Consider the following 14,955-nt stretch of genomic DNA (forward strand, 5'->3'; position numbering starts at 1 on the left):
CGGGCCAACGTAAATTACATCGTATTCACGTTCATTCTCGTGGCAAATTGCGTCGGAATCTCGTGTTTATTTCCCCGTAATCGTGTCTATGTGGGCGTTTTACGATCGACGAATCGGCCGGCTAACTGGTCGATAATATTATGAACTGAATTCACGCTGACAGTCATCTCTGCACTCCACTCCGCCGATGAAACTATAATCCGAGAGAAAAACGGATCTACGATATTAATAGGACAAATTAATGTAGTTCAGACGTCCTCTTTACCTGTTGTCTCAGTTTAAATAAAAACTGATTTATTGTTCGGCTATAAAGCCAACAGACGTTATCCTCGTTGTTAACACTAAACCTACAGAGCAATTAGAGTGATTTATTTGTAATTACTTTGAAAAATGAGGACGAGTTTCATGGGTTTCGAAGGATCTAGTTTCATATCTGTGCGAATACATGGACTTAATGGGAAATCTTTAAGAAAAACCTCTTCATAGTTTAAGTACTCGCAAAATGACAATCCTGAAGTAGGACGATTTGACCTGTTCGGTGGTTTCAGTGCGAAATGTATCTCGATCGGAAGCACAGGTGAAAAACCTTGTGCTCGACTCGTGTTCCGTCGCGTTCGGTAATCCGAGCGTCGAAAAGAAATCGAGCGAACCGAGCAACGATTCCCAAATACTTGTTATCGGACGTGTGATCGTTGAGACGATCGTTCGACGACTTTCTAACCAATTATCGAACGATGTTTCCTTGCACGAAACCGACATTACGCCGCGGAGATCGGTTGCATCTGCTTGCGAGCTACCGAATCCGCTCGCTCGTTGAATCAGTCCAGTCTAAACAGGTTTTTTGAATATTAAATACTTCGGCGAATCGATGGGAAGAACATTTATGGAGTTACTCTGATTGCTCTATTGATTTCACCGAGGCACCGAACGTCTGAAATTATTCAAAACGGTACTGCACCGAGCACCGTTTATCAGGCGTATTGACTTCTCAACGGAGAGCACCGAAGCCAATTAAAATCGTACTTTGTGCGGACGGTATTGCACAAACGTATCGATCTCTTTAAAGAGCGGGGATCTGGAATTACTCGGAGAGATGCTTCTCGAGAGCGTTGTTTAATAAACGCATCGATTTTCGGTATGAAGTACCGATCTGGAACCACTTGAAATGGTACTTTCCGAAGAATGTCTCGACGGTCTTACCATTATTAACCCTTTGCGTTAGGAAAATTTGACACTGGAAATATTCAATTTATTTTTATGAGATGACATTTTTTTAAACTTAACGAGGAATCTATTCCAAAAATAAGTATTTCATTTCCACGTTTCACTTATCGACAGATTACTCAGGACTTAGTGTTAAATAGGAAATTTTAAAATTTTGATGCACCAATCGAGAGGTGACCCTCAGGCACCACGTGATTCGATGCAACGAAGTTAATTTGAAATATTAAATATTCAACTTCATAACTTCGTTGTATCGAATCACGTGGTGCTTGAGAGTCACCAAGAGGTGACCTAAGAGTCACCTCTAAACTGATTTAACGATAATTCACAGATAAATTAAGCAACGGAGGTGTTTTATTTAAATATTTCACGTAGCAATGCAAACTATAATTTGAAATATTAAATATTCAACTTCATAAAGTTTGCATTGCTACGTGAAATATTCAAATGAAACACCTCCGTTGCTTAATTTATCTACGAATTATCGTTGAATTAGTTTCAAACAATATGAGAAAGCATTTGTTGATCCACGATTGTGATCACTATCGAAAAAATTCCTGAAAAAGTCCGAAAAAAGGAGTCTCACTCGTCATTGTACGGCAAGGGGTTAATCTCAATTCGATTTTATCGAATCACTAAATACATCTGCGACGATGACGTTAAATTAAAAATCATACTCGAACGACAACTGCGACAGAAAATTCTACTTAGCAACCGTTCAAAGGACATTCCCCCGAAACTGAACAGATTCACTTGCAACGCTGAGCGCGAATGATTTCCAATCATCTCGCGATGCCGCAGCGGCCGATTCCGGTAGCCGGTAGCGTTATCACCTGCGCGTTCGATGTACCATGTCGATCTGACTGTCACCGGGCGCACCGCTGTAACGCGCGCAATTATTTTAATTGCGATTGTTGGCTCGCGTCGACGTACCGTTCACGAAACAGTACGTCGACGTTCCGCGGAAGGATCGGACGCGGAAGGGGCTCGATTACAGTGTTTCCCGAGCCCGTTTTAAAACCAGATTTTATCGTCCGACCCTGGAAATCATTCCGGAATCGGGTCGATAAACTTCACTCGGCCGTGCTTGTCGAGTCATCGACGATTCGAAGAAAGAGAGAGGGAGAACAAGAGACAGAGAGAGAGAGAGAGAGAGAGAGAGATGGGAAAGGAGAAAAACGAAGAGTAGGAGAGAAAGAGGGAGAGAGAGGAGAGGGAGCAACAGCAGCAGCCTGTCCGTCCGCGTTAGCGAAAGCTCGCAATCTCCTCGCAGCATCGAAGGACAACCGACCGCGCGTCCCCTTTTCACGGGCCGTCGTGCTCGATCATTTCTCGGCTCGCGACGACCAAGCTCTCGATCGTCATCGATCGACTGTGGGAAGTCGGGTCGGGCCGGGACGGACGCCACTACTGTTGCCAGATGATGTCTGCAAGGTCGGCACTGGAGCAAGACGGTTCTCTTGCTATGTGTTCGTTTATTTGGGTGGTTTGAATGACTATAGAATTACGGGATGAATTCTTATTCGACAAGACGCGTTAACACTATCGGAAGTTTCCAGAACTTAGCAGAACTTGCAGACATCAGATCATTCTTTTTTTGTTTATTGTTTTCATTACTTAAGTGACTTTATGAATAACAAATTGGTACTGTGAGTAACCGTGTTTGGGAACATTGGTTTGTTTAGAATTTGTTGGAAAAAGTATTGTGTGTTCATTCTGTTTAGAGGTTTACTGGAAATGATTAGGAAATAGGGAAATGATTTATTCAACCCTTTGTCGTATGACGAGTGAGACTCGTTGAAGATTAGTAATTTAATAAGAATCAATGTTTATTACCCACGGATCCTTTTGTTCTATCAATTATGCAATTGATATATAATTTAGCTCCATCTGTCGATGGTTTTGTACAGGGTTGTCGAAGTTTCTATGAAAAATGTCACTCGAATTCAGGTGACAGCCGAAGTGTTAATACGCGTTTAGTTTATAGGTTTGATTAGCGTAATTGACGGAGTGCAGGTGAAAAAGAAATATGACAACGGACGAAAGCCGAGAAATTAGACTCGCATTCCTTTCGCTGGCATTCTTGCCCGAGACGCATAATGTGTTACCTCGTGGGGTAGGTGTCTTCCTTTTGGATGGGTTCCGCCTTTCACGCAACGGGATCCGTTAAAGTCGATGCATACGGTTAAGCAATTATAATGAAGATAATAACGAGTTCGTTGCGTCACGCGTGCGACGATGAATGACCGAGATCCGATGCCGCTGCTGCTGTAATAGATAACCTGGTTAGATTGGCTGCTAATACGGGGACCATAATAATTTCCTAGATAATGGTAATTTGCGTTCGATTGAAGGCTACGCGCGTATTCCGGCGTTACTGATAATTGTCAACTGTCGAATGACAATTTCAGTTGGAACAGCATTTCGATTACAAGTCTCGGGAGGTAGTTATAACGTTCATCGATGATGCAGGTTAAAAATAACAACTCCACTTTAAATACAGAGATATAACTAGATCCTTCGAATTTTAATGAATGCGTTCGAATTTTTTTGAGAAATCAAGATAAGTCTGCTCGGTAGTTTTGTCAATGATTTATTGGAAGAAAGAGGACAATTTTAAACATTCCATGTCTACGTTTGCTGTGAAGTAGAATAATTAACACATTGCCGGCTAATTTTCAGGAAACTGAATTGTATGGCAATTTTCAGTGAGGTCAACTTATATCACTATACATAGAAAAACCCAGGTATCATATTGTTATGTAATATATTTCAAATAGATAATCAATTCGAATCAAATTGAATATTTCTTTAAATGGCAATTAGCAAAGTTGCATAGCTGTCTTTATTAACCCTTTGCACTCCAGAGGCGCCTCTAAGTCACCAAATGATTTGAAACAGCAAACTGTAAACTTTGATATTTAATATTAAACTTCGTATAAAATAGTTCTCTTCCTGAATGCATGTGAGATTTCTTAATTCAATCTAAGAAAATGTCATCTGTATCTCATTAGAAAGTATTGAATATTTCCAGTGAAAAACTTCTGGAGTTTGAAGAATAGTAATTAAGCCACAGATTGGAACCGGTAGAATTCCATACAAAATCCCCGGAGAGAATCTTTCAGGAATATTATTCTAAAACAGTTACTTTGCAAATTCAAAGACAGAGATCAGTTGAACAAGATATCGCCAGGTGCAGCATATAATATCGAGGAGGGAAAAAATAACGCCACTGTTCGCGACGTCAACGTTCACGCGATGATCATCCCGCCCGCGGGGCCAAACATCGCCTCTTATCGCGTCGCTGGAATTTATTGGCCAATAAAACGTCCACGCTCCGTCCCGCTAATGAACGTCACCCTCGTCGTGTAGCCGCGTGAACCTTGCCGCTTATTGTACACAAGCCACGCGGAGGCGAGCGATCCCGCGCCGGGCTTTTTGCGACGGTTTAATAACTGGTTCTGTCGCGGTGTAATTATATTAGTCTGCGCGTAACGGGAACGGGTCGAACGATCTCGTAGAACCTTTCGGTTTTGCGAGGCTGCTCGCTGTTCGGGCGTCTGCTACAAGCGATGATTTAGAAGCTGTTTGCGATCGTTTCGTGCGTACACTGTTCGAAATAACAAAAACCCCGGGCGCAAAAGTTCACGCGAACCTTTATCGAAAGAAACTAATCCGTAGGACGCGGTAAAAACTTCGTAGTCGTTTCTGCTTACGCTTCTCGTAAAAAGTACTTCCCAACGCTGAAATGCTATTAACCCTTTGCGGACGAATGTCATTCAGACGAAATTTTCATATTTGGAAGACTGAAGCAAGTGATTTAATTACTCGAGAGATCGCACTTAGTTTCCTTCTTTTCTATTATTTAAGCAATTGATGCATAATTTAGCTTCTATCGAAGATTTTGTACGTTTCAAAGAATTTCCGACTGCAAAGGATTAACAGGATATTATCCGAGACTGTTTCGAAAGAAAATGGCCGCCCTCGGATCTATCACCTCGCGATTTTAACGAAGAAATACAGAAGCTGCAGTAAGCGTATCAATGAAAGGACGTAAGGAATGTGAAGCTTTAAAGTGAACAAGGAGAATTCCATGCTCACAGCATTCCTTCGCCGACCGAGCAGCGTCGAAAACAAAAATACCGTAGAATCCGTAGCCCCGGAAGAGGAGGTCGTTAAAAAGTCGCCGGATAAAAATCACCAATTCGTATTAGACGATTAATATCAGGGTCAGGGATCGCGAAACAGTTTATTAGCGGAGCGTATTATCTGGTATCGGCTCCGGCGAGCTAGCTCGCTAGCGAGCGAGCGAGCGAGCGGGCGCGCGAGCGTACAGTTACCGTAGCAGCGAGCCGTCAAGCTGAATGCGCGCGCGTCGCGTTTGTGTTGGCGGTCGCGGAGCGGTGTAGTCGGGAAACTGGTCGCCGCGGTTCGCCTATGAATAGAATTAATGGACGGTCGTTCTGCGCTTAATCGATGCCAAAGAGGACGGTAGAACCGTGAATTGACGAGCCGAGATGTCCGATATCGTAGCGGCGGCAAGAATTTTAATTGTTGCCCGCAACGGACCGTGGCCGTCCGTCGTTCGCCGGTCGAATTAGCCGCGGCCGCTCGCGTTTTCCATATGATAATCGAGGATTTATCGTTATCGGTCCGGCCGGTGCCGATATTTGTCGCTGCGCTGGTTCGCGGTCGCGAGATAACGCGAGCGTCACGCCGCGCGACGCGCGTTGCATCAACCTCCGATGACTTAACTGTACATCAACCGTGGTTTCGCGCGCGCCGAATCGAATCAGCCGTCGATCGTTCGCCCCGCGAAAAAATCGCGCAGCGCACGACCGTACGCTCGCTCGCTCGCTCGCTCGCGCACGTTGCCGTGATTATAAATACGGGAAGAGTTTATTAAGAGGCATAAATCGCGCAAAAACCGGCGGGCAATTACGATTCGCTCCAGTTCGCCAGGCGTTCGCACCCTCCGAGTCGATTAACCGGACTCCGCGCCGTGGATCGGCGGAGGGTACCGTTGTCGCGAGTACGACCGATATCTTCCTATCTGCGCTTTTAACGATCTGGAAACTCGACAGGTTTGAAATATCGGCTCCGTGCGCCGCGACGAATTTCGTGGAAGCCGGTCCGGCGTGTACGCAGCCGAGGAACGTGGATCCTGGATCGATAACGAATCGGTTTTTCCTGATGAATGTGTGCGCCGGTTGATCGCGGTGAGTGGTACTGCTTAAACGATCTCTGATCATAACGAAGATTCAGAAAATACACTTAAAACATCGAGGGAATATTATGGTTACCGGAGGTCGCTGAAAAAGTGAGGTTATGTGATAGGAAACTTTCAGTTTCAGGATATAGGAAAGTTTAATGTCGCTGAAAATACGCTTTTAGTTTCGGTTTTCGGGACGAACGTCGAAATATTAGTGTTGCAGAGCGCTTAAGCGTTTAATTCGCGGTCTAAAATGGCGGCGCGCGCTTTGAAGTTCGTAATGGCGGCGAATTCTAGATCTGCTCGTTACCGGAGGCGGTTTTTACGGATCACCGTGAGAATCGGCGATACAATAATGAGAAATCGTTAGTCGCTGCACACTCGAATAGTAGCCGCGTTTCCCATGGCGGCGGTAACAACCAAATTCCAGGCTGACGAACTCGGGCATCTTCCACTGTTCCCCTTAATCATCCTCCATTTCCTGCAAGCTCTGCTACGCCCGCTTGTTAAAGCAGCCGCAACGCTTCTGGCCGGCTACTGAACGCGCCAGGAAAGACATAAATTAAATTACCGCGGGATCGACGTCACGCCCATAGGAAATAATCCGCGAAACCTCGAAACCGATGATTTTCGCGGGGCGTCACGGAAGACAAGGCGAATGGGAGGGACCGGCGATCTTTATCGATCTTCGGTGGACTGAAACCTTTAAGCTACGAGATATCAATTTCACGTGTACCAACTGCAAAGCAGTAGCAAAATCAGTTTTATTAATCACTGAAAACTTCGGACATTACCTAGAACCAGATCGTCACTGGAAATCTAATCAATACGAAGACACTTAACAGATTTATGGAAACCGTCAATTCGACGGATATTGAATTTTTTAAAGGTTATTTAGTAACAGTTTCAATTCATTTTGATTCAGAAATTTAACAGAAATTGTTCTCTTTTATATTTAACACGTTGAATGCAAAAGAGAATTGAATTATTATAGTTCGCTCAATTAAACGATGATCATTTCAAGATATTTCTATGTTATAGACAATGCTACCTGATTAACAGAAATTGTTCTTTTATATTTATCACTGGAACTGTAAAGCGCAGAGCGCGAAGATAAAGATTGTAATAAAAGCACTGCGAAGAGAAAAGTTGCCTCGATTCGCGAGGCGATCGTTACCGCGAGCGTGTGGGTCGATCGAAATTGATTGACGGAGCTTGAGATCGTATTAATATGAAACAGAAAACACGGGAGGATAAGCATCGCGCCGTCTCGAACACCTCCGCAGCCGGATCGAAGTTCGTCGATCACCGGCGGGCCGCCGTAAAGAACCTCAATCGAGGGTTAATTAATTTGACGACCGTGTCACGGGACACCTACGAGTTGCTCGATGTCAGGCATCGCTAATTACAATCCGCCGCGGATTATTAGCCGCTGAATAATGGCGTTACACGGGCGAAAGTTACAGCGGGTTCGTGGACGATAATTCACCCAGTCGAACCTGACCGAGACGCGGATCGAACGATACTAACGATGCAAATTAACGTACCCATTATTCTTCCGATTGCATCGGTATCCGCGAACCGGCTTCGCGGAATCATAGAACTAAGAAGTATGGATATCCGGGAGGAATAGGATTTTTAGGAAATCTGAAAGGATTTACTGCGAACAGTCTACTTCATTATATTATTTTCGTAAAGAATTATTGAGTTTATGAAATTTTTAAGTAGATTCAAGTCTCATCTCTTTTTACTATAGTTTGTGTGTTACCTAAGTGCGTATTAGAACTGGAAAAATACTTTTGGAGATAACCAAAAATATCTGTGTTACCAAATATAATTGTATTAACCCTTTGTACTCGAGGGGCGCCTTTCAGTCGCCATTTGCTGTGACCCAATGAAATAGTAAAATTTTAAACTCAATATTAAATCTTATTTAATGTATCAACATATGGAACGTCGAAATAAAATAGTTCTGTTACTTAATTTATGCAGGGTATTTCTTTATATTAGTTGTAAAAAATAGATTGGAACTATTTTTTTTGGAACTGGTAATTCAGTTCCAACAGTTTAACCCTTTGAACTCTGTAAGCTCCAATATTGCACCAGTCATAATATTAACTATTTAAATAAATCTTAAAGAAACTGCCCTAAAATCATTAAATTTTCCACACATCCGAATTTTGTACTAAGGAAAATAAAAGATCGAAGAAATGTTATAGCATTTTTAACTTTCGCTGGGAATACCATAAAAATTAGCAGTTGCCGATAGATTGCAGAACAACCTGGAGTGCAAAGGGTTAAGTTAATAATTCGGTTACGCGGAGTCCTGTTCCCACAATTGGACGTCAACTTTGATCCGATTTAACGCACCGAATATTAACCGTAACAATTTCCTGTTCAGTGAGCAAGGGTTAACGGCCAACAGGAATTCCTAGATCCGTCGTGTACACGTAACTGCGGACTGAAGTGAGTCGCGAGCGAGCTGCCGGCGCGTCCCAGTGTCAGCGTTCAATCGCGTCAAGCTTATCTCGGTCCTCGAAATGACATCGCGGTCGTTAGGCCAGGGGGCCAGTTAATCGGTCGGTTAGTGTGTTAATTGGCGGGCGTTCTTTTCTCTTAACCCCTTTAGGTCCGGTTGAATATTAGGAAACCAGTCGGAAACCATTCTCTTCCGTTCTTCCTTTTCCACTTGATTATTCCTTAATTTCAATAGTAAAGAGCAATTAACCCTTTGCACTCCAAAGTCTTTCACTAGAAATATTCAACACTCTTTGATAAAATATAGACGATGCTTGTTGCGACTAGTGTAAATAATTTAATAAATTAAAGGACAAAACTATTTTACTTTGTATCGACAAAACTGCCGAGCAGACTTATTTTGATTTTTCATGAAAATTCGAACACATTTATTGAAATTCGAAGGATCTAGTTATCTCTGTAAATACACGGATTTAACGGGAAATCTTTAACAGAAACGCCTTCGTAATTGAAATATTTGCAAAATAACAATTCCGACTCGTCCGGTAGTTGTGTTAACGACTAGACTGTCGATTTTTAAGAAACACTGTATTTTCCGACGAATATTTCCCGCTGGTTTCCGGAATTCGGGGAACGGAACCAACGGCGCGAGCGAGAAACGCGTGGCACTCCATTGTCGCGGAAGGTGTTACGAGGTCGGATTTCATCGAGCGACCGCAACTTGACCTCTTTACCCCCTGGCCAGTTACACCGACACTAATCAGCCCTTTCACCTTTTTTATCTGTTTCTCGAGTAATGAAGCTAAACATGTAAATAACACGAACTTCTGCTTTCACGTAGATCATCAATTTTACCATAATTATTCAAGTAAATTTACTTTGATTTATTTCTTGAAGAACATAGTGAGAAAATTATAATTGATTACAAAATGAACTGACTGGGTTTGTATGGAAAAAGAATTAATAAGCGTAGCTATCTAATGAGATCAGAAATATTGTTATTACAAGAAAATATCAAAAACATTTATTCAAATAAATTTACTTTGATTCATTTCTTGAAGAACATAGTAACAAAATTATAATTGATTACCAAAAATGAAGTGATTGGGTTTGTATGGAAAAAGAATTAATAACAGTAGTTATCTAATGAGATCAGAAATATTGTTATTACAAGAAAATATCAAAAACATTTATTCAAATAAATTTACTTTGATTTATTTCTTGAAAAACATAGTAGGAAAATTATAATTGATACTGATAAACAGAAGCGTCACCGCGCTCTCCGCAATTTTGGCGCAACGCGAGAGCGCTATAGCTCTCCTCAGCACTGAAACGGTTAATTCAATTCGAAATGTTCATCGCGGAGCTGACGCGATATTAGAAGGCAGGGGGTTAGACGCGCTGGAACGGGAACGGAGTCGCCGTGATAACCGCTATTCCGTCGCGGAACGTTTCTTCGCGGGGTGACGCGGCCCAACTATCCGCGCGCGCGATCTCACGCGGATTATTTATTTATCTAATTCGCTTAACGGGACAGACCCTATGAAACGGGACGCGGAAATGCGTGCCGTGGCCACTGGACCGCGGAAGTTTATGCAAATTCGCACTTTTATAGGTGAATTGTGAAGAAATTTGAGATCGAACGACATTTTCCGTCGCTGCTCGGTGTTCCTGGCAAGCCAAGCGTGCGTGAAACTTTGCATTAACCCTATTAACATTCTTCGGATCCTTTCGATCATCGTATATTCTCACTTTTTAGATATCGGTCCATCGCACGGGTACATAGTAGCCTTTTATTTACTCCAGAAGTTATTATCGTACGTATTCTCGCTTTGTAAATATTTAAAAAACTAAACTAAAAACTGTGTTAGTTTGTGGAATGTCGAATGTCACAAATTTTTTAACGCCTCTGCGCACAGGAAATTTATAATACTCCGGAATATAGATACTAATGATATTAACAATTAACAGCAGTATAGGTTGTTTTGTAATCTAGCAACTGCAACTAGTTTCTATAGTAATCTTAGCGAAAATTAGGAATGCTATTTCTTCGATCTTTTATTTTCCTTAGTACAAAATTCAGGTGTGTAGGAAATTTAATAATTTTAGGCTAGTTTCTTTAAGATTCATTGAAATATTTAATATTCTAACGTCATTTGACAGAATAAAAAGTACCATATTGTCAGTGGATTCTCGATTTTTAATTATATTCGACGATCGAAGCGTTTGGATATTGATTTAATTGATGTGGAGAATATTAAAGAATCGAAAATATTCTAGTATTATTTTTCATGGTTCAATTATATAATATACTTGATTACATATAACATTAAAATAGTTAATATTCTAACTGGTGCAATATTGGAGCCTACAGAGTTCAAAGAGTGAACAGTATCATATTCTCGAACATTTCTTCTATCTTTAACTATCTTTTATCTATTAATTATCTATTATCTTTTACCTTGTACGTCTGTTAGCAATCTACTCTCTCTGAGATGGCGCCATTTTAGACGCTCGAAGACACTAATTTCCAGAGAGCGTTTCCATTGTTACTTGTTACATATACACAGTGCTCAAGATTTGTCGGTTCGCGTTTGTTTACGTTCGAACCGTACGAAAATGCGCGGGCATAAATTTTAATGGTCACGCTAGTCCCCGACACTCGTGGAACCACGTCACGTAGAGATCCCGGCGCGTGTTTAGGAAGTCGCCGGAGAGCGTAGACCCACGAGCATTATGAAACCTCGTCGCGACTATGAATGTTAATGGAGGCTTACCCACGGCGACGTTTACTACCGTCGTTGCAGAAAGTACAAACACCACCGAAGTGCATCTGCGCCTCGGTTTATCGTTTCTGGGAGCTGCAGCCAGCCCGCCATCTTCTTTTTTACGGCTACCGTTGAAATCTCCCGGAATTTTTCCATCGGTTACAAACATAATTAACTTCGTTCATTAATTTTGTGCAACGGAATACCGAACTAAAATTGATTCAATATTAGAGAAGCGAAAAGTTGAAAGGTACCATTTTCTAAATATATCTCAGAAACTGCAATTTCGAGTTATACTCGTCAAACGTTGAAATATGTCCAATAGAACATTAGAATCTAAACATCAACAGAGAAACTTCGATTATGTGTTCAAAACAGCAAGGTACCATTTTAACATCGAAACACTCGAATATTCTCTAATATAAAATAATCCCAGATTTACTCACTAACAGAAATGACACTAACTATTCATCCTCTACGTCACACTCAAAACTCTCCTAATGCTTAACACGTTAAGCGCCACGAAAATCTTACGCGTTTTCAGAATTTTCAGCGCATACAGATTTTCCCTCGTAGCAAAGAAAGGCAGAAACAATTATTAATTACTTGACGTTACAATCCTAGCAGTGCGCTATCAACAACTTTGTTATTAAACATCTTCATTCGACATCGGTTGTCTCGTACGTTACGATTGTTTCCTAGTCATTCGGAAGCGTCAGTCACCAGCGACTGACACGGCGCTTAACGCGTTAAAAATACATTACAAAAATTACCGTGTACCACATATGGTACACGTGGCGGCGAACGTGTTAACATCGAAATAAAGAAGAGGTGGAAGTTAAGAATAAAACTAGAAACGAATATAGTTAGAAACGGCGAGTTATCTCGTCCGCGCTGACGCGAGTTTACGAGCGGCTTACCATGTAAATGGCGTCCGAACGTAGCCGGGAGTGTTCCGTGTAACGTCGACGAGGGGGAAACGCGATCGTCGGTTCCGTCGAGCGAGGTCGTGCCTAACGGGGCGGGTTTAAAATCCGCGATCAGTAGGTCGTCGCGCGTGTCTGGCCGCGCAGGAAACACCGGCCAGCGACAGTTTTATACTCTTTGCTTCTTGACCTTGCCCCAGAGAGGCCACCGATCGGAACACTATTCGAAGCATGTAGGGTAGAGCCAGTAGTTTCTTTCTCGCCGCTGGACGCTTAACGGTCTCGGTCCAAGCCGATCGGATCCAGGCTCCGCCGCGTATCCTTGAGCTATCTTCGAGTGACCGCCGCGAGGACGAGGGACCTGTTCCGTCGAATACACCTGAACCGCTGGATTTACTCGGTCCGCGTCTCCTCTCGCGCTTGCCTCCTGGAACGGAATGCGCGGCCATCGAACGATACATCTTCGTTAACCCCTCGCGCTTGATAAAACTGCTCTATCGTTAACACATTGAACGCCGGCTAAATTTCAGCTATTAAAAGCTTCTTAGGAGGATAAACTAAAAACTGTGTTAGTCTGTTGAATCTCGAATGTCAGAAATTTGTTAACGTTTCTGCGCACGGGAAATTTATAATGCTACGGAATATAGATACTAATGATATTAACAATTAACAGCAGTCTAGGTTGTTTTGCAATCTAGCAACTGCAACTAGGTTTTATAGTATTTCTAGCGAAAATGAGGAATGCTATAACATTTCTTCGATCTTTTATTTTCCTTCTTAGTGCAAAATTTGGATGTGTGGAAAATTTAATGATTTTAGTATTTTAATTAATTTTAGTATTTTATATATTATTTAGTATTATATTTAATTTTAGTATTTTAATTTAATGATTAAGTTTCATAACTTTAGGCTAGTTTCTTTAAGATTCATTAAAATATTTAATATTCTAACTGGTGCAATATTCGAGCCTACAGAGCTCAAAGGGTTAAGAGTGATATTTCATTCTAATGCTGTTAGTCATCGGAACGCGTCATTTGCCGGAATAAAAAGTACCATATTGTCAGTGGATTCTCGATTTTTAATTATATTCGATGATCGAAGCGTTTGGATATTGATTTAATTTACTAAAATCCCACGTGTTGCCGTGGTGAGGAATAAAAACAAAGAATTAGTCTCGCTAAATAACAATAGCAAATACTTTATTCTATTATAACTCGCTAACTCGCTAATTCGAAACGTCCCACTCTATGTCTCGCTCGAAAGATCACGCTCAACTGGGCCCAAGTGGTACGCGACACACAAACACACCCACATATACGAGAAATATCTTCGAAATATTTTTTAATCTCAAAGAAGCGTCCGTGTAGCGAGCCTTTTTCACGAGCGATCCCGGAGCATAAAAGGATCCGTTCGACAGGAGGTCCCGTTCGATACGCGGCGCGCGGATTCCTGAAGGAACTGGTCTGCGCTTGAACTCGGTCGCGATCGCGAAAATCGTCCGGCGGATATGTTCCGCGTGCCCGCGGTCAGCCGAGTTCTCGTTCCACGTCGCCCAGAAATATGTGTCACTTTTTGCGAGCGCTCGTGCGCCATGCGGGAGACGGGTAACGCGAGACCACGGCCCAGTTCCCCTGCAACCGCGAGGGACAACACGCACCTCTATTCCTCGCGTGCTCCTCCGAGGCTTCGAGGTCTTCGGCTGCACCTCGCCTCGCGTCGTCTTTGCTCTCCTTCGATTCCGTTCCGTTTTGTTCCTACGTTTCTCGCTTGTCTTTCTACCTGTGTCCGAAAGAAGCTGATCGAAAGGAGTCCTTTGAACTTTTTCGACCTGTTTGTTTGCGAAATGATTGCTTTCAGTGGAACTTTATGCGGTATTTTGGTGTACACTTTATTTTGGAATTATTGGAATTATTGGAATTACTTGAATTGTTTGAGTTATTTGAGTTATTTCAGTTATTTCAGTTGTTTGAATTGTTTGAATTGTTTGAATTGTTTGAATTGTTTGAATTGTTTGAATTGTTTGAATTGTTTGAATTCTTTGAGTTATTTGAGTTATTTGAATTATTTGAGTTGTTTGAATTCTTTGAATTCTTTGAATTCTGTGAATTCTTTGAGTTATTTGAATTGTTTGAATTTTGTGAATTCTGTGAATTATTTGAGTTGTTTGAATTGTTTGAATTATTTGAGTTTTTTTAGTTGTTTGAGTTGTTTGAGTTGTTTGAGTTGTTTGAATTGTTTGAATCGTTTGAATTGTTTGAATTGCTTGAATTGCTTCAATTGCTTCAATTATCGTAATTTATGGTAGCTCTAAAGTGATTCAATTAGTTTCGGTTTTACTGGAATATTT

General features: G+C 41.8%; 1 protein-coding gene across 6 annotated transcripts in view; it reads left to right on the plus strand.

The window, feature by feature from the left end:
• Window positions 1-14,955, plus strand: part of LOC116433432 (uncharacterized) — a 97,382-nt gene that overhangs the window by 53,066 nt on the left and 29,361 nt on the right. For 2 of the 6 annotated variants that reach the window (XM_076373103.1, XM_076373104.1), the window contains exon 1: window positions 6,239-6,443. The exons of the other annotated variants lie outside the window; for them this stretch is intronic. In XM_076373103.1, the coding sequence (XP_076229218.1) occupies window positions 6,422-6,443 (22 nt within the window). In that variant the 5' untranslated portion in view covers window positions 6,239-6,421. Of the gene's footprint in view, window positions 1-6,238; window positions 6,444-14,955 lie in introns of those variants that run through there. 6 annotated transcript variants of the gene reach the window in all.

The sequence above is a fragment of the Nomia melanderi genome, chromosome 13 (genome assembly GCF_051020985.1).
Source record: "Nomia melanderi isolate GNS246 chromosome 13, iyNomMela1, whole genome shotgun sequence".
NCBI classification, from domain to species: Eukaryota; Metazoa; Arthropoda; class Insecta; order Hymenoptera; family Halictidae; genus Nomia; species Nomia melanderi.